Below are 20,564 nucleotides of genomic sequence, written 5' to 3'. Positions count from 1 at the left end.
TTCATGAACAAGTGAATGATTGATTAAACTATACATATTTCATTTAAATGAATGAAGTGACATTGGGTTATTTCTTAAATTTTATTATTGCATGAGTGCTAAGAATTTTTTAATTAAGCTCACAATTAAAAAGATTACATTACCTAAAATGTATTGTGTGCATATTGCAGTGGGATGGGGCTTGCCTTAGTATACGGTCAGTTTGTATTGTCATGCAGCTAATACAGCCTTTCAGTTCTATATTGCTAGCTGGTCGTTGCGTACAGTTCCAAGGATGTACCTGGTATGTGTGGGAAGAAATAGCAAACTTTGCAACCTAAAACTTGTATCACATTGTAGCACTCAGACAAGTTAAAATCTACTTAGCAGTGAAAAAACTGAATGGAAACTCAGGTTAACAATATTGGGTTTTTCAAGTATTAAATTCTGTTAATGCATAAGATTGTTAACATTTTTAAATGATAGTTTAATTTTCATTCTTTATGCTGTTTACTTTTTGCAGTTCAGTCAATGTTAGATAACGAAAACATAATGGGTTTTACTTGGAGTCTCATGTCTTAGCACAGGGCTATAATGTTTGGGTTGCCAACAGCCTGTAGTAATGTTTAAATCTAAGTGGTTTCCTTGTATTTTTAATCTGTGAAAATATTTCTACTGTTACTAAGTTTTGAAACAACATTTTTAACCACCTAAATTTTTGTTCCAAACACCTGGGCTTTGTTGTGGTTAGAAGATGTAAATTGCCTTATTTCTAGTACACTTTGAATGCCTTCATGAAGTTTATAATTTTATTTGAGGTGAGACTTAAAAGATAAACAAAATACATATCATTCTTGATTCTTGGAGTAGCCTGACTTGTTTTAGTTCAGAAGACATAAGTCTTCATACCACTAGCATTAATTGGCTATACTTTTGTGGTTTTTTTTGCCAGCCCTTGGTATAGGGTCAGTACTAATAGACGTGTAAGTACAGTGTTTGTTTCAAAGAAGAATAACCCTAGGGAGAACTTAATCATTGACAGTTGTTCTCTTTCCCGCAGCAAAATGCATTTTTAAATGTGACAGTTCTCTGACATTTTTGGAAGCACTTTTCTTTAAAATGTGAATACCTTAACCAGTTTAGTGGCCTGTGTGATGCAGGAGGTAAAACTGATTATCTTAATGTTCCCTTGCTGCCTTAAAAAAAAAAAATTATGAATAGGCTATGTCTTAGTATTTAGTTGAAATATGAAATCTTAGGCTCCAATCCTGCAAAGACTTAAGCGTGTGCATAAAATTATGCATTGAGTGGTCTCATTGAAGTCAATGGACGTACTCACAGCGCATAAGGTTAAGTACAAACATAAATCTTTGCAAGATTAGGGCCTTACAGTGTTTAGACAGTTTTCAGCTACAGGATCTAGTGTTTAATTTAGTGTGGTGTTTTCACTTTGGTGTTCTGTGCAATTGAGGATTATACATGCTTTATTAACAAACTTGCAAGATCTTATTTGTTTCATGATTCTAGAAGACTTGTTGCTATTTATATTACCCAAAATGCAAAACAGAGAAGGTACTTAAATCTTTTCTAGATAAGCTTGGTCTTGTCTTTCTACTCTCATAAGAGACTTTTTGTCTGTAGAGTCTTTCAGCACACCAATAACTCCTGTTAATGCTAGTGGGAACTACATACAGACAGCCTCTGCATGAATGGCAGAACAGACTGTTGGGTATCATTAACTTTGTCTTTTACCTTTAAGTGTAGAAGCTTGTAAATAACTGCAGAAATATTTTGCTGTGTTTTTTTAAGTTTACATAAAATGATCTTGTTTAAGTTATAACTTAAAAATAGATAAAGCCGCAAGATGATGCATGGGCAATTCTTGGGCAAATTTATTCTTGATAATAGGAAAAATCCAAAGCTTTTTTTTACTAAGTGTGATGTATTTTGATTTACATGCAGAGATGAATGGAGTACAAGGCTTTGGGGCAGCGTTCTAGCTCAGCTACAGCAATTGCCACTAAAAAAATCAGCAATTACCCAGTTATTTGTCCTTTTAAGTATACAGAGGGAAACACTGAAATCTTGAATATCATTGTATAGTAAATGTTGGGAATGTTCAAAAAAGAACTAGATAAATGCATGGAGGATAGGTCCATCAATGGCTATTAGCCAGGATGGGCAGGGATGGTGTCCCTAGCCTCTGTTTGCCAGAAGCTGGGAATGGGCGACAGGATGGATCACTTGATGGTTACCTGTTCTGTTCATTCTCTGTGAAGCACCTGACATTGGCCACTGTCAGAAGACAGGATACTGGGCTGAATGGACCTTTAGTCTGACCCAGTATGGTCGTTCTTCTGGGAAATGTTGCATCTTTAATGGTGCCAATGAATAATTTCAGGTTAAAATTTGAACTTCTTATTACATTGTGAAAACTTCTGCTCAGTGATTTAAAAAAAATCCCCAATGTTGGTGTGTATTCAGAAAGGTACAGAGAACAATACTTACAATATATTAATGCCATTACATAAGTTGTTGGTATTCCTTCTCCTTGAATGCTTTAGTAACTTCATCTCAGAAAGAATGTGGCAGAAATGGAAACAGTCTAGACAAGTACAGCAAAACTCTTAGAGGCATGAAAGAGAGGTTTCGTGTTTCTGAAGGCATGAAGAGCGGTTAAAAAAATTAGGACTACTTAACCTCGAGAGGAGAAGATAAATAAAAAAAGCAACTGAATAATGGTATATAAAACAACAAATGCTCCAGAGAAGGTCAGTCAGAGACTTCTCTTTATCCTTTCATCTGTGTGTGCAGATCTGGTCGCCCCATCTCAAAAAAGATATATTGGAATTGGAAAAGGTTCAGAGAAGGGCAACAAAAATGATTAGGGGTATGGAACGGCTGCCATATGAGGAGAGATTAATAAGACTGGGACTGTTCAGCTTGTAAAAAAGACGACTAAGGAGGGAGATATGATAGAGGTTTGTAAAATCATGACTGGTGTGAAGAAAGTAAATAAGCAAGTGTTTACTCATAACACAAGAACTAGATCACCAACTGAAATTAATACACAACAGGTTTAAAACAAACAAGAGGAAGTATTTCTTCACACGCACAGTCAACCTATGGAACTCTTTGCCAAGACTATAACAGGATTCAAAAAAGAACTGGATAAGTTCATGAAGGATAGGTCCATCAATGGCTATTAGCCACGATGGACAGGGATGCAAAGCCATGCTTTGAAGTGTCATATACTCTGTCAGAAGCTGGGAATGGGTGACAGGATGGATCACTTGATGATTACCTGTTCTGTTAATTCCCTCTGAAGCACCTGGCATTAGCCACTGTTGAAAGACCGGATACTAGGCTAGATGGACCATTGGTCTGACCCAATATGGCCGTTCTGAGGTGAGGAGATAACTTCCCCTGTGGTATATTAGTACATAATTTCCTGTAATAGGAATTTTACATCTTATTCTAAAGTATCTGATACTGACCATTGTACTAGATAAGCCATTGCTGTGGTTCTGTTCTGGTGTGATCCTGTGTGCGGTGAACTCTGCATTAGGATATAAATCTACCCATGTTCCCTGGCAGATCTAAAGACTGCAGGGCAGCCTGTCTGTGGTTGATGTTTCAGCCTGTGGACTAGAATAGCAATGTTTGTATTTCCATGTGCTCCATTTTCACACACAGGTTTTGGGCTACTTCATTCTTTAAGCTACAGAACTATGCACTGTTGTGCACAAGCCCACCTGTACAGCCACTCCACCCAGGACCTCCCTCAAAGGATATTACAGGCTTGCCATAGAGGTTCTAAGAGATGGAATATTGATGATAATAAAGGTATTTGATCTTGCAGTAATGCTGAGAAACACAGGTAGCCAAGTATAGTCTGCATAGGAATTCTACAACTAGTTCTCAATCTTAGAATATTCTGCAGTTCAAAATACAGCGATTAACTTTGTAATTAATGAAAAACTCTAATATCAGATGCACGTTAGATTGAGTTCCTTGATGATCACAAATTCAAGGAGATCATAACCTCTCTCTTGCTTCAAAGATATCTACTATAAAAATACTGTTTATCATCAGATTTCCAGACCAGCTTTATAAACCTATTTCAAGGAACTCAATTTATCTAAACCCTGGACAAGCTGCCAACCGGATTCAGACTGTTGAGAGCCATTCAAGTAAGGAAGGAATGCGACCTCAGCGTCGAATCCATGAAGACTTTCCTTTATTAATGAACTAGCATATTCTCCACCCTTTTAAACTGTGACTGAGGACGGGAGGGAGAGGAATAGCTCAGTGGTTTGAGCATTGGCTTGCGAGTTCAGTCCTAGAGGGGGCCACTTAGGGATCTGGGGCAAAATCAGTACTTGGTCCTGCTAGTGAAGGCAGGGGGCTGGACTCAATGATCTTTCGGGGTCCCTTCCAGTTCAATGAGATAGGTATATCTCCATATATATAGACAGACTATTAATTATCTTTTTGTTGATATTTATCTTCAAATCCACTCACTTCAGAGATTTCTTGCATAGAATGGCATGCTACATAGCTGCCAAACAACCCAAAAGATATTAAATTCTGTCTTTTATCCCTTTCACTATTGTTTAATCATTAGCAGCAGATATAGAGAACGAACAGCAGCATTTTATAGACTCTCAGCACCTTATCTTTTGTAATCACCAGTGAGAAATACATATGAACAAACATATACCTACTCACCACATTATACAACATTTTTCTTACGTTGAGCATGGTGTGTTTTCGTGCTCCGTAGTTTGAGGGTATAATCACAAAATGCCACAGCTAATCCAGTCTCTGACCTGTCCTGAGCAGAATACTAATTAGTGCAAAATTGCATAATGATCTTGTGATGGACAGCCTTTGGAGATAAATGTTGTCTTGTCCTTGACCACCACTGGTTGATTGGCTCCTTAAGTAAATCTGTGCCCAGCACATTAGTTCATCTAAAACATAAGACAACAGAAAAGTGTGTCAACACAATAAGATAATATTACTATAGTTCTGTCTTTTGGCATTCTGTTACATCAATAAGGAAGAGTGTCTTAACATTTGTCAAGAACTACAACAACTGTACTCTGCAAACATTGCCTCTAAAGTACGTTCAGGTGCCAAGACATGAGACCAAACGCAGAAATACAATTAATTGAACTCATTCTACAATTACAAGGGGACATTTGCACAGTTTTAGAGGATGTTCCAAGAGATTAGATCCACACAAGATCATCCATTTTAGAATACCAGAGGGAAGGAAGGAACTAAATACCACAGTTCAATTCTTCATAACCAATAGTTGTGTTTCTCAGTTGTCAGAAGAACTCTAATGCCCTTTATTCCTGTTGTCGGTCATTTCCTTCAGAAAAGAATAAAAAAGTTGACAACTGTCGTGATTGTCAGTTTACCAGTATTAATATTCTGTCACATCTCTGGCAAAAACATGTTCCTTTTTTCTTATCCCGTCAATAGCAAATAAATTGCACTCCTATGTTGATTTAGTCGGAAAGCTTGGCTGTAAAGGGCAAGAACTTGAGAGAGTAAATTTTGCCAGAACAAGTTGCCTGAAATGGATTCCGAAAACTCAATATGTTGGAAACCAGAAATGGGAGAGATTTCCATATATCTTTACAGAAAATGAAAATAGATGCCATGTAATATCCACTAGCTACAATTTTAGACTATTTTCTGGAGCTGTTTCACTAAGCTAAATACAACCTTTTTATCAGTGTATGCCAGCGATGATCTCTCATTTTGGAAAGAGTTTGGAAGAAATGCTCCTAGGGACTCTGAGGAGCAGAATCATAATATTGTCACAATCCTTAGCTACTTGCGTGTTTTAGGACTTCATAAACCTTGTGTCATTTTTTTCAGACCCATCTTATGCCCTCTCTCCTTTTCCCTTTGCTGTTTTAGAGTTTCTGCTTATGAAGTGTAAAAGAGGGGTTACTCACCATGGCAAGCACCTTATTTTCTCTTCCTTATACTCTTCTCAGCATGTGTAATCCTCACAAATTCTCAGATATAGAAGTTCTTTGATTTCCATGATATACAGACTGGGGAATGTTTGGACATCTGGAAAATATAGTGGTAGTACTTTGAATCACATAAAGGGAGAGGGCCCATCTGGTCAGTCCTGTTATCTCAATTACTTCTAGAGCCAGCTAAATATTCTTGCTGAGAGAGCATACTGGGAAAGAAAAAGGCGGCTACTGCCATACTTGAGTGATTGTGGGTAAGATTCCTCTTAAAATACATAGGGCAAACATGAGTTAGCCCATAGTGGGTGGCAAATTGGCTTGATTTTGCCCAGTAGACCAGTGTGCCTGAATTTTCTTGTCTACTAAGTTTTTCATGCAATCTTAACTTACAAGAGGAATTTACAGTTAAAATCGTATAGACTCTTCGGTTACTCATGATGAACTTATGCTGATAATATTTTATGAACTATTACCTTAAAGAATGTGAAGTTTTCTGTAAACCCTTTTTTCTTACAAGTGAGTGTTGAGATGAATATCGACTATGAAAACTAATTAGATTTTTGTAAATCGGTGAGTTCCTGTATAGTGGAGAAGGAAAAATCTTGTTTTCACTAGTAAGTGAAGTAAACATTATCACTGGAGTTGATCATTTGTTGCTAGTTTTAAATCTGGAATTTCAAACTTTATCTTTGCTCGTAGAGAAAGTGGTATATGAAGTTGACCTTTGCTCTTACCCATCTGCTGGACTTGGTTGAAGTTATTACAACAATCTGTAACCCACTAAAGGCATGTCTATATGTACAATGCTTTAGCGGCGCTGCTGTAGTTAGTGTGGTGAAGACGCTCTACGCTGACAGGAGAGAGCTCTCCAGTTGCGTTGGCATAAAAAAAACACCTCTGCGCGCGGCAAAAGCTGTCTCACCAACATAGCGCTGTACACACTACAGCTTATGTTGGTGTCACTTATGTTGCTCAGGGGATGGAATACCCCTGAGCGACATAAGTTTTGCTGACCTAGGCTGTAGTGTAGACATAGCCTAATTAACCCTTCCTCAGCTGCTTTCTTCCCCCCTTTCTTTCCTCCCTATCACTGCAGAGGTGTTAATGGGCCACTTTACCTGGAATGATTCCTTAGAATATGTGCTAACTACTTATGCTAAAAGAGTACTTGTGGCACCTTAGAGACTAACAAATTTATTTGAGCATAAGCTTCTTCTTCGAGTGATTGCTCCTATGCATTCCAGTTAGGTGTGCGCGCCGTGCGTGCACGGCTCTTCGGAAGATTTTTACCCTAGCAACTCCGGCGGGCCGGCTGGGCGCCCCCTGGAGTGGCGCCGCTATAGCGCAGGATATATACCCCAGCCGGCCCGTCCGCTCCTCAGTTCCTTCTTTTCGCCCGTGACGGCCGTTGGAACAGTGGAGCACAGCTCAGCTGACCTCCACTTCCCTAGCTACTCGTAGTTTTCTCTCGTTCTGTTTATAGTTGTAGTTAACTCTGTTTGTTTGTAGAATAGTATAGTGTATTTATTTTACAGGGGTTGGGGTTTATCCCCTTCCCCTCACCCGGGGCCGGGTCCGATGCCCGGTCCACAGGGTTTTCTAATGCTCGGCGGCCACAAGCCGCTGCCGACGAGATCTTCTCCTAAGTGCCTCGAGAGATCTTACCTCACAGATAAGTGCCGAATTTGTGAGGCCCTTAATCCGTGAACAAAGGGGAGCGGGGCTTTCGTTTTAAACAGCTCCTGAGGGAGGCAGCTCTTGCTCCTCCGCTCTCGGCGCCGAGCGCTAGTTAGTTTTTCACGGCGCGCTCCCTCAGCACTGGACTGCCGGTGCCGCCAAGGCCTCCTGGCACCACCGTCGCTGACTCCGACGTACCCTCGGCATGGACCTCTCTCCTGGAGGATGAGGAGTTACTCCGGCCAGGCAAGAGCCGTCGAGTCCGGTGCTGGAAAGCTCCCCGGTACGCACCGTGGTCGAGCTCGCTAGGAAGCTGCGTCCGAGCCGCCTGCTCCGCAGCCGAGCGCTATGTTCAGTGGGACCGCCCGGCACCGATGTCTGCTGCGGCACCGTCAATGTCCGCACCATTAACTCCGGCCAGGCAAGAGCCGTCGAGTCCGGTGCCGGAAAGCTCCCCGGTACGGACCTGAAGCTGCATCCGGGGTGCCAGCTATGGTCGAGCTCACTATTCCCTCCACGCCGGAGACAGTGTCCACGGCGAGGGGGCTGATTGCAACGACAGCATCTACGCTGCCTCAACCCCCGGCACCGCCGGTGGGGGTTACATAGTCGATGGTATCAGAGGGGTAGCCGTGTTAGTCTGGTTCTGTAAAAGCAGCAAAGAATCCTGTGGCACCTTATAGACTAACAGACGTTTTGCAGCATGAGCTTTCGTGGATGAATACCCACTTCTTCGGATGCAAACATCCGAAGAAGTGGGTATTCATAGTCGATGGGCAAGCCTGCCTTGATCAGACCACCCTACCTTGGCACCGCACAGCGGCACCGTTCAGGGTCGCGGTCCCGCAGATGTTCTCGGTCCCGTCACCGATCTTGGTCTCGGCACCGTTCTCCATGTTGGTACCAGTAGTGCTCGCGGCACCGGTCAGCATCCCGTTCGCCGGTCCGGGACACTCAGCACCGATCAAGCCCCAGGCACCGGGACGCTCGTAGCCACTCCTGATCATCGAGCCTCGCACCCTCGGTCGACCGCCCAGCACAGCTTCGCTGGCAGGTCCCGTTCTCGGTACCGGTCTGTCTACCGGTACCGATCCCCAGTGCCGCATCGAGCGACGTCAGTTACAGACGGAGACTCTACCAAGAGCTTTCAGCTCCTCCAGGGCCATCCAGCCACGCATCAGTGTCGTCCCGTGCGGACACTTCCTATGCGTAGCACTCTGTTTTCCGATGTGCCCTCCAGAGTCTTCCAGGAGACCTATCAGTGGTCATTCTGGACACCGTGGGTGTACTACCACGCCAGAGGCGTACCGGTGATCCCATCTCGCTCCGTTCCCTCCGAGCTCTGGGTGCCAGAGGTGGCAATTAGTCGTCCCCGTCCGACCGGTACAGAGCAACCCCCGGTTCGGCACCGGGCTCCCAGATCCCACCGGATCAGGAGGTCGTCCAGGAGCTCGAGCCCACACAGGACCCGCTTGTGCCGGGCCTTTCTTCTTCCTCCTCCCCAGATGAGGCGGGGGCAGGAACATACCCCTCCGGCCCTCCTCTAATCGAAATGCGACCAGCCCCTAAATCCAAAGAGGCTGGGCATGTGGTCTTACTGGGCCATAAGATGTACCCGGAGGGGGCCCTGCAACTTCGTGTAGCGAACCAGCAAGCCCTGCTTATCCGCTACTGTGGGTGGCGGTGGGCAAATTTACAGAGTCGGTTCTTTGGAACTCCCGTCAAGAGTTCGATGCCCTCCTGCAACAAAGGACGGAGCTGGAGAGAGCTTCCCTCCAGGCCTCGTTGGACGCAGCTGACTCCGCTGCCATGACTCTGGCCTCGGGTGTTGCCACGCGGCGCGTTTCAGGACTCCAGTTATCGAGCCTTCCCTCGCAGCTGCGGCACGCTATACAGATCTTGCCCTTCAGTGGCACAGGCCTGTTCTCTGACAGCACTGGCCCTAGGCTGCAGAACCTAAAGGGCAGCAGGGTCACTTTGCGCTCTCTCTCTCTCTCTCTCGGCATGTACACGCCGGTAATTCAGCGCCGACGTTTCCGTCCCCAACCTCCGCTCTTACCCTGCGCCTTGACAAGGTCAGGACATGGCCAGCGGGCGTGGCTTACACGGTCGTGGCCATCAATCCGCACCCCAAAGGAGCCGAAATTCGGGTCCTTCTGACCACCAATGGGGCAAAAGCCTACCCATCCTCGCCTCTCCTAAGGACCCCTCTCACGAGCGATTCCTCTGGCAAGAGGTGCGGACGCTCCTCCTCATCGGAGCTATACAGGAGGTACCTAAGGGCGAAACCTATTCCCCTAAGTGAAGGGAGGTCTCAGACCTATCCTAGGCCTGCAGGAACTCAACAAGCCACGATGCAGATGAGTTCCGCATGGTACCCAGGGCGACCGTCATCCCATCCTGGGATCCCGGAGACTGGTACGCCGCCCTTGATATGGAGGGCGCGTGTTTTTCACGTTGCCATTTCTCTTCCACACAGAAGGTACCCTCGGTTTGGGGCCTACCATCGTTATTCCCAGTATACGACCCTCCCGGTTGGCCTCTATACAGCCCAGGGGTATTCAAGGTGCATGGCTGTACTCGCCGCCTTTCTTCGCCACTGTCTGATACACGTTCTCCGTGTCTAGACGAGTGGCTCAGTCGAAGAACCCCCGGGCCCAAAGTACCAGTCATGTGGGCATCGACACGAACCTATTCCTGTGTCTAGGCCTGATGATCAATAATAAAATCCACTCTGATAACCATACAGGGAAGGGAATTCATTGGGGCCGTCCTGGACTCCAGACTCGCCAGAGCCTGCTTTCCTCAGCCTTGGTTTCAGGCGAGGGTAACAATTGTACAAGGTCTACGGACCTTCCTGCCAACTTGGGCTCGCTCTTGCCTTGGTTTTCTGAGTCACATGGCTGTCTACACGTTTGCAACTAAACATACCAGGCTTTGCCTCTGTTCACTTCAATCGTGGCTCACCTGGGTGTGCCACACGGGCAGAGATGGCATACTCGTGGTCATCTCGTTCCCCCCGGGCAGCCTAGGCTCCCTCGACCGGGAGTCGGCGTCCTCCCCGGTGTATCCGGGGATGCTGTTTCATTCACCCCTCGGGGTCCCTCGTGACAGACAGCCCATCTCTTGGCTGGGTGCGCACCTGGTGTAGTTTCGCACTCACGGCCTTCGGTCAGCGCAAGAGCTGGCCTTACACATCAGTGTCCGAGAGCTGAGAGCAGTCTGCCTTGTGTACCAGGCGATTCAGCTGGCGGATCGTCTCAGCAGATCCTTCCTGTCTCACAAGTGGTGGTTTCCTCCCGTCTTTATCTATTCCGTTTTCCAGAAGTGGGTCTTCCCCCGCATAGCCCTCCTCGCTCTCGCGAGAACGGAAAGAGAGAGAGAAATTCTCCTCGTTCCAAGACCTCTCCCCAGGCTCGGTCTTGGAGGATTTTCCTGAGGCCGTGGATCAGCCATCTGCCGTACGCTGTCCACTGTCCCCGCTGGTTCACAAGGTCCTGCTCAAACTCCGCAGGGACAGAGCGCCCCTGATCGGGATCGCCCCAGTGTAACCTGGGCAGCACTGGCACACCATGTTGCTACACCTGTCGGTAGCAACCCTCTTGGCACAGACCCCATGACGCAGAATCACGACAACCTTCACCACCCGGTCTTGTAATCCCTGCACCTCACAGCAGGACTCCTGCGTGGCTAAACCGATCCGAGTTACGTTGTTCGGCCTCGGTTCTACGGGATTCTCCGGGGTGGTAGAAAATTCGTCCATTCGATTAAAGTATCTGGCCGAGTGGAAGCGTTTCTCATGCTGCTCCGAAACGCGCAATGTTTCTCCCGCCGAGATCCCACTCCATTCCATCTGGTTCCTCAGGGCTTGGAGCGTTTATGCACCCCCCCCCCCAGTGGGGCCCCGCCATAAACCTGGCTCTTCAATCTGGTTCTACCCAGTTTTATGACTGCCCTATTCGAGCCAATGTTAACATGCTCATTGATATACCTGTCCTGCAAGGCAGTTTCCTGTAGTCTTTCCTGCGGCCACACGAGTCTCCGAGCTTCAGACTCTCACAATAGGCCCAAGGTATACTGTGTTCCTCAAGGACAAGGGCAGTTATTACCACGTCCGACCTGCCTCCCCAAGGAGGTGTCGGCCTTTTATATCCACCAGGATATCTTCCTTCCGGTCTTATTTCCGAAGCCACTCTCTGTGCAAGGAGAGCAACGGTTGCCCTCCTTCGACATCTGCAGGGCGTCCGCAATCTATATCTAGCGGACAGAGCCCTCTCGTAACGCCCCCACAACCTTCATCGTACCGGCATACCGGACGAAGGGTATACCTGTCTCCTCCTAGAGGATTTCATCTTCAATGACGTTGTGCATCTGCACCTCTTCTGTTTCGGCCCATGTGCCATAGAGCCACCTTGCTGCACATTCCGCCAGGGCTCACGCTTCTCAGCTGCCTTCCTGGCTCGCATTCCCTTTCGGGGGATGTGTTGTACACCTACCTGGTCCTCGGTCCACACCTTTGCCTCATTGGTCCGGGAGTCCAGAGCTGTTGCAGCCTCTGGCTTAGCGGTTGCATTCTGCAACATCTAACTCCGACCCCACCGCCTACGTAAGGCTTGGGAATCACCTAACTGGAATGCATAGGAGCAATCACTCGAAGAAGAAAAGACGGTTACTCACCGTAGTAACTGTTGTTCTTCGAGATGTGTTGCTCCTATCCATTCCAGACCCGCCCTCCTTCCCCACTGTCGGAGTAGCCGGCAAGAAGGAACTGAGGAGCGGACGGGCCGGCTGGGGTATATATCCTGCGCTATAGCGGCGCCACTCCAGGGGGCGCCCAGCCGGCCCGCCGGAGTTGCTAGGGTAAAAATCTTCCGAAGAGCCGTGCACGCGCGGCGCGCACACCTAACTGGAATGGATAGGAGCAACACATCTCGAAGAACAATAGTTACTACGGTGAGTAACCGTCTTTTTCATGGGCTACACGAAACAGTGGGCTGTAGCCCACGAAAGCTTATGCTCAAATAAATTTGTCAGTCTCTAAGGTGGCACAAGTACTCCTGTTCTTTTGCGGATACAGACTAACACGGCTGCTACTCTGAAACCTGTACTTATGCTAAACAATCTATTCCACCTTGCATTTAGCTGTGGCTCCAAGTACCTTTCCCAGACCTGAAGGAGAGCTCTGTGCTGCTCAAAAGCTTGTCTCTCTCACCAACAGAAGTTGGTCCAATACAAGATATTCCCTCACCCACCTTGTCTCTAATGTCCTGGAACCAGCATGGCTACAACTACACTGCATAGTTAGTTGAAACACTATTAAACTACTAAAAAAGTATGTCGTTGATGTAGTACTGATATACAGCTTCAGGACTAGTGAACACAGCTAACTTCAAAGGCCAATGATCATTATGAAACAGAACAATGTAAGTGAAAGGATTTAAAGAAAAATATCCTGTAGGGTTTTTTGACAACTCACGGTAAGGCTATCCAGTATAGGATGGGGAAATCTTTCTTTATCTCAGAATCTCTCCCTTTCACACACAAGCTCACTCTCTCACTCAAAAGCTATTTATTTTTCAGGATATCTGGTAGATGTGTTTTCATTTTAGTAACTACTTTGACAGGCATTGGTGGTCTTATGGGTGAGTTTTGCAAAACCACTCAGCATTGGTTATTGACTTCAGTGGGATCAGGTGAACGCTGAGTGCAACCCTACGTATGAATATATTTGTTTTTGTCTGTATATATCTCTAAAGAAAACCTGTTAAGTTGGACAGAAATGGATTTGTTTTGTCATTATAGCAATTGCAGGAATGCAGTGAAGATGAAGAAGACAGGGAGTGCTTGAAACAAGCCATTACTGCTCTTTTAAATCTCCAGTGCAGCATGGAGCGCATTTACAATAAACATTCACCTAGACGGCGGCCTTGGTAAGAATACAATCAGGGAAGCCTCTTGTACCCCAAAGTAAGTTAGAAGGAAGATATCTAGAGGTGGCAGTGTTTCCCTGTTTCCCCCTTCGTTGACTTGTGTAAAAAAGCAGCATGTTTTTGTTTGACACTTGCACATGCCAAACATCAAAGCTAGCAGACTTCAAGCTGTTGCCTTTCCAAGAGTGTTCACTTACAACCCTCCATACCCCATTCGTGAATAGTTTAAAGCCTTGTCTACACTGCCACTTTACAGCGCTGCAACTTTCTCGCTCAGGGATGTGAAAAAACACCCCCCCCCCCCCCGAGCACTGCAAGTTTCAGCGCTGTAAAGTGGCAGTGTAGACTGTGCACCGACACCGGGAGCCGCATTCCTAGTGCTGGTCAGGGCCGCCCAGAGGGGGGGGGGGCAAAGGGGGCAATTTGCCCCGGGCTCCGCAGGGGCCCCCAAGAGAAGAGCGGAGGCTCCCGCCTCCGCCCCTCTCCTGGAGCCTCAGCGCATCAAGCGCCGAGTCTCGGGCTGAGCCCCGCCCCGATCCGAGCCGTGTGGTGAGGGGGCGGGGCTGGGAGCTCCAACGGGGCCTGAGCCCCGCCCCGCTCAGAGCGGTTTGGGGAGGGGGCGGGGCAGCTGCCTCCGCTCAGCGTGGAGCTCACAGCCCCGCCCCCTCACCACGCGGCTCTGAGCGGGACGGAGCTCAGGCCCCGCCGGAGACGCGCTCGGGTAAGAGGCTGGGGGGGGGAAGCGGGACCCGCCGCAGCAGCGCAGCCCGGTCTTCGGCGGCAGGGGGCCCCTTCTGTTCCGGGACCCGCCGCCGAAGTGCCCCGAAGGCCCGCGGCGGGGGCCCCCCCCCCCCGCCACCGAATTACCGCTGAAGACCGGGCTGTGCTTCGGCGGCGGGTCCCGCTTCGGCGGTAATTCGGCGGCGGGGGGCTCCCGCCGCGGGTCTTCGGGGCACTTTGGCGGCGGGTCCCGGAACGGAAGGGCCCCCCGCCGCCGAAGACCCTGGGCCCCCGGAATCCTCTGGGCGGCCCTGGTGCTGGTGACTTTTCCCCTTGTGGGGCTGGTTGTTTTTTTTGTTTTTTGAGGGGTTGTTTTTTTTAACAGCACTGGGAGAGAGCTCTCCCAGAGCTGGTGCCACGACTACACAGCCACGTTAATGCTGCTAGAGAAGACATACACGTAGTCTTTCCCTGGCAATTCACTGTCCTTTATACATTTGTGGTTAAGCATGATTAGGGCATATTTAAGTTGGGGGGAAAAATAGCATAAAGTGTTAAATTTAGTGGTGTTTTTTTCAGCCTCTGCGGCAATTAATACGGAAGAAGCTAACTAGATAAAATTGTTTGTTTCTAGGGAGACAATTTGTCGTTTCTACAACCGCCAAGTAAGAAGCAAGCACCTGGCCATCAAAAAAATGAATGAGATCCAGAAAAATATTGATGGTTGGGAAGGCAAAGATATTGGCCAGTGCTGCAATGAATTCATAATGGAAGGTGTGCTGACAAGGATAGGAGCCAAACATGAACGCCACATATTTCTCTTTGATGGTTTACTGATCAGCTGTAAAACTAATCATGGACAATCGCGGCTTCCAGGTTACAGCAATACAGAGTACAGACTTAAGGAAAAAATTATCATGAGGAAAATGCAGATAATTGACAAAGATGACACTTGTGAATACAAACATGCTTTTGAGCTAGCGTCTAAAGATGAAAACAGCATAGTGTTTGCTGCCAAGTCTGCTGAAGAGAAGAACAATTGGATGGCAGCTCTGATTTCCCTTCAGTATCGCAGTACACTGGATCGAATGCTTGACTCAGTGTTACTGCAAGAAGAAAATGAACAGCCACTGAGGCTGCCCAGCCCAAATGTGTATCGTTTTGTAGTGGAAGACTCTGAGGAAAACATTGTTTTTGAGGATAATCTGCAAAGTAGGAACGGAATCCCGATCATCAAAGGAGGAACTGTAGTGAAACTAATTGAAAGGCTAACATACCATATGTATGCAGGTATGCTTTATTTTATTTTATTCTGTATTTGGCACATTTTGTAATATCTTACTAATTCTTTAGGTAATGTTTGGATAGCCAATAAGATTAATCTTTTTGTCTCTTGCTTGCTTTCCCACTGAATAGCTGTTTAAAGTCAAGATGTGTGCCATAGTTTAGGGCCAGGAGGGATCACTAGATCATATAGTGTGACTTCCTGCATATGACAGGCCACCAGCACACTAAACCCAACAACCAAAATGAGACCCGAGTATTACAGCTCACAGGAGAGTGGACTGTTATGTGCCAGAGGCAAAGAACAGGAGGGACTGAGGTGCATCAGTGCTTGAGGCCCCCACGGTGGCAGGTAAATGATAGTGAGATATACCCCGATAATCCTCGCAAGTGAGCCACACCCACATGCTGCAGAGGAATGTGACAAATCCCCAGAAACACTTCCAAACTGACCTGCCTATCCTTCCTGACTGTGAGCAAGAACCAGCCAGCAAAGCACCTGAGAGAGAGAATAGTTGATGCCATCTCAGAGCCCTGGCCCACCCCATGTCCCAACTCCAGCTGTGGCCATCCATGACGCTTCAGAGGAAGGAGATGTTAAAAAAGCCCTCCTAGAATGCATGCAGAAAAAGAGCACGTTAGCTTATTAGGTAACTTTAGTAACACTTCAGTTAAGAGATGAATGAAAGAAATTAAGAGGAAATGCAATGGAAGTTAAAAACTTGATGTTGGTGGGATTTTTGTAACATTTTTCAGATATTTATACTTAGTTTTCTGTTTTATAAGACTGTCAGCTTTGATTGTAGGTTCCGATTAGGTGTTCACATTCTAGCAACTTTTAAAATGTTACTGAATACTCAGATTTTTTCAGCAACGATTGGTACAGAATTCAAATAGTAAGCCTTCAAAACTCACCCCTATTTTTTACAGCTAGAATTAACTGTGAATTGGATCTTGTTGAGTGACACATCTTAGAAGTGGACAAGTAAAGTAGTATTTAATGTTGATGACATGTTAAAATTCCAGTGTCCTTAATCTGCCTGAACCTTGTCATAAGGCGGTGCTGCTTGGTACATCTTCCAGCAGCAGGTTGCAGCACAATGCAACCTCAGTTTTCCTTCTCCAGAGTCTCCAGTAACTCCATGTCAGCTTTCTTGCCTCAATAATACTCCTCCTTTGGGCCAGGGTTTTTTTTTTTTAAATTTAAAAAAAAAATTATTTTTTTTACAAGAGCATAGTCCAAATAGTCTGTGACAGAAGTCCCGAAATATAGTTCATCTGTCACTCCAGTGCATGTGTTAACAATAGCTGATTGTTAACTTAATTGTCCATATATGGTAGGTAGACCCAGTATATATGGTATATATGGTAGATAGAACCAGTCTCTTATAAAACACTTCACTTTTCTTTTCTTGATGCTTGGGGGTTTCTTCACTGTATACAGATATCAACTGGTGTCTTCAGGGTGTGATATTTTCTGGTGTCTTTGGTCTGTGGGATGCAACTTAAACAACTTTTGTTAGTTAACATAGTAAAGTTTTTGTTTGTTTTTTCCTTTTTTGTTTTTGTTTTCAGTAACCCAAACTTAATACACAGTTTAACTTAGTTTGTTTACAGTGTAATAAGCACAATGTAATAGGGACCAAGTCTTTTATAACACAAGCTATACTTTTGCAATTATTATATAGACATTCATTTCCATTTGAGGTGCATTACTAATATTTCATAGTAAACGTAATGCTTAACGGCTAAAATAAATGTTCTCAATCTTCCATGCAAAGGTGTATTGCTTTCCCTTGCTGAACACTTTGTTTCAGCAAAAGAGTTAGTAACATAATTTTAACAAGCTTTTTAGAGTTAATTTGCTTGGGATACCAACTTCACTCTTGTTAACTGTTTAGAAGCACAAACTTTAACAACCATTGCTTTCCATTTACATAACATAACATAAAAGAAAAGCGTATAAAATTAAGCCAACTATAAAATTAACCCAAAATAAATTTTAAATACAGGTTCATGAAAATACTTTGAGGGTATTAAACTTTGATGATGCTTTGTGTTTGGGAGCCAAAAGTGGAAACCTGTTGGAAACGTGGAGACTTGTTGATGTTGTTTGGTTAGCTTTGTGAATAAATTGTTAGCTTTATGAATACATTTTTTGCTATCACATTCTTATAGCTATATTTAAAAGTACAAACAAGTTTATAAAAAGCCCAAACAAGAAATTGACATTTTGTTAATATTATCGTTACCTTAATGTTGAGGTTTCCCCTTACCTTTTTTCTTTGAATAACAATAAAAAATACTTAAAACTGTTTTCAAAAAGAGAATTCTTTTTGTTTGCAATTGCATTATTTGTTGAGGCAGAAATATATGTACATATATTTTTAACTGAAACCTTTTTGAACTTTGCACAAAAAATAGATGCTAATAATACTATAATTATACCCCAACCATGATCTTAAAATAGTGTGGTACCACATATACATATACTTTTTTAAAAGGGTATAAAATTGACTTTTGTTGCAACAACAACACATGACATGCAGAACAAACTTACAATTAAAAACAAATGGCGCCAGAATTCTATTCATAACCATACAAAATAAGGCAATCACAATAAAAAAAAAGGATTAAACATTTGAATAAACAAACTATTACCTTATTTAAAACTTGTAACATAAATTGTTAAAAATATATTAATATTTGCCAAATGTATTGTATCAATTTGGTAACAAGGAATTTTGTATTACTTTATATTTAACATTATTTTAGCACTCTGCTATATGGAAATAAGAAAAGCCCATGTTTCAAATATTAGTTAGTGGCTAGGATTAGAAGCAGTGTGCATTTCTGTTGCTTGGCAACCATATCTTCAAGAAAGTTAGGAATAATTCCAGCTGTTGCATTCCTGAAGGGTTAAAATAATTAATTTACTGGATGTATTTAAAGTAAAGTTTTTACCTTGTGTTCTTTTTTTTCTTTTGTTCTTTTTTCAATTGCTTTATCTTTTGGAGGTTTCTGTAAAAACTATAACTTTTAACTTTTAAAACAATGAGAGAGAGCAGAAGTGAGGAAAGGCAGGGGAAAAAGGGTGGGGTGAAGAGCAACCTGGGAAGGTATCAAGTATCAGAGGGGTGGCTGTGATAGTCTGGATCTGTAAGAGCAGCACAGAGTCCTGTGGCACCTTATAGACTAACAGGCGTATTGGAGCATGAGCTTTCGTGGGTGATGCATCCGACAAAGTGGGTATTCACCTGAGCCAAGAGAGATTAACTCTATCAGGGTATTAGAAAGTACGGGCAGCAGCAGCGAGTTTAGCAAACTGAGGAAGCATATAAAGGAAAAAACTTAACTAGTATGTACAAATATTTGAGAAAGGCGGTTATATTTTTAGATATGAGCACGGAGTGTGGATCAGTGGGTCAGAGCATTTGGGAACCTGCACAGTTGGGAACCGCGCCCCTGTTTTTTATCCTGGCTTTGAGAGGAGAGTGGGGGTAGTTACCTGCCTCTTGTAAAACCTGAATTTGGTACCCCAGTGTATGTTGCTTTTGTGAGTATGCCAGATGGATGGCGGGAGTGCCCTTTTTTGCTGCAATTAACAGTTTGTGGGCAACTCCAAGAGTTAATGCATCAATTCTAGGTGTTAACCCACTTAATTTTGGGTATTTACTTTGAAATTCTTTTTTATTCACTCCCCTGCGATCAAGTCGCAGCTCCTGTCTCCTAATGTGCTCTGTGAACTGTTCCATTTGTTCCTTCATTTGACTTACCAGTTCAGTGACAGTATTGTTTGCAGGGGCGGCTCCAGGCCCCAGCACGCCAAGCGCATGCTTGGGGCGGCATGCCGCAGGGGGCGCTCTGCCGGTCGCCGGTAGGGCGGCAGGCAGGCTGCCTTCGGCGGCATGCCTGCGGAGGTTCTGCTGGTCCCGCGGCTCCGGTGGCTTGGGGCGGCGAAATGTCTAGAGCCGCCCCTGATTGTTTGCTACTCTTTCCTTCTGTGTACTTACTTCTCCCGTTTTGACAGGCACCAATCTAGGTCCCAGTTTAGGTTTTACCAGAACCTGGCTTTTATCATAAGGTGGTGGTTGCACTGCGATGGACCCCGTTTCATCTTTTAATTTTACTAGGGCCACCTCTTTCCATTTCTGTCCTCATTCTTCTGGCACAGGGTAGCTACCTGAAGCCTACTGTTTATCACCAATATTTATAACAGGGGACGGCACATGTATTTTTTGTAAGTTCCTTGCAGTTGTTTCCAGTGTTTTATTCTGTTCCTGTGCTGGTTGTTTCTGGGCTGCTCGCCACCCTGCAAGGGGCGGTGGGAGCATTCCAGGGCTGTGTAACTACTTTTAATTCTTTTAACTCTTTCTTTGTTACTGTTACTTGCCCCACTAATTTTGTGGGGTGCTGTTTTAACCATTCAACAGCCATGGTTATAGTTTGCAATAGTTTACATTTTAAGGCTACAATCTCTGCCCTAGCCTTACAAATTACATTACATGTTTCTTCCCCATTATATTTTTTTAAACTCTGTGGGGATTTGCAGGGAGGGGTTAAGGGGGTTCCCTAGCTTGTGGTTTTCTGCCATGTGAGATTGCGATTCCTACAGCGGACAGCTCGCTTACTCATCAGATCAGCGGTCGGAGTCACCAATGTTGTCAGTAGCTACCGGTGTGGTGCTCTGCTCTTGTTCGATGATGATACAGTCGGCTGCGTGCGTGTATCATCGTCGACACATCAAACCCTGAGAGAACCCCCGAAGACCACAGTCTCTAGTAAGGTATGAAGCAACCCGAGCCAGGTTTATTGTCAAATGAAGCACAGTAATAGTTTCCTGTAGACTCTACAAGACATACTACGAATTTGTGCACCCCTGCAATGGACCGGCTCAGTCAGTGGCGGGACTTTCCTCTTCCCCCTAGGCCAGACAAAGATGTGCACTCCGGGACCTACTTTTATACAG

The 20,564-nt window shown here is 45.1% G+C and overlaps 1 protein-coding gene across 1 annotated transcript in view; it reads left to right on the top strand.

The window, feature by feature from the left end:
* Positions 1 to 20,564, top strand: part of SOS2 (SOS Ras/Rho guanine nucleotide exchange factor 2) — a 91,046-nt gene that overhangs the window by 36,558 nt on the left and 33,924 nt on the right. The window contains exons 9-10 of the mRNA XM_045015297.1: positions 13,464 to 13,591; positions 14,946 to 15,601. Of these exons, the coding sequence (XP_044871232.1) occupies positions 13,464 to 13,591; positions 14,946 to 15,601 (784 nt within the window). The remainder of the gene's footprint in view (positions 1 to 13,463; positions 13,592 to 14,945; positions 15,602 to 20,564) is intronic.

The sequence above is a fragment of the Mauremys mutica genome, chromosome 4, assembly GCF_020497125.1.
Source record: "Mauremys mutica isolate MM-2020 ecotype Southern chromosome 4, ASM2049712v1, whole genome shotgun sequence".
NCBI classification, from domain to species: Eukaryota; Metazoa; Chordata; order Testudines; family Geoemydidae; genus Mauremys; species Mauremys mutica.
The sequence above is the reverse complement of the archived record's forward strand: the minus strand, read 5'-3'. Positions and strand labels throughout refer to the sequence as shown.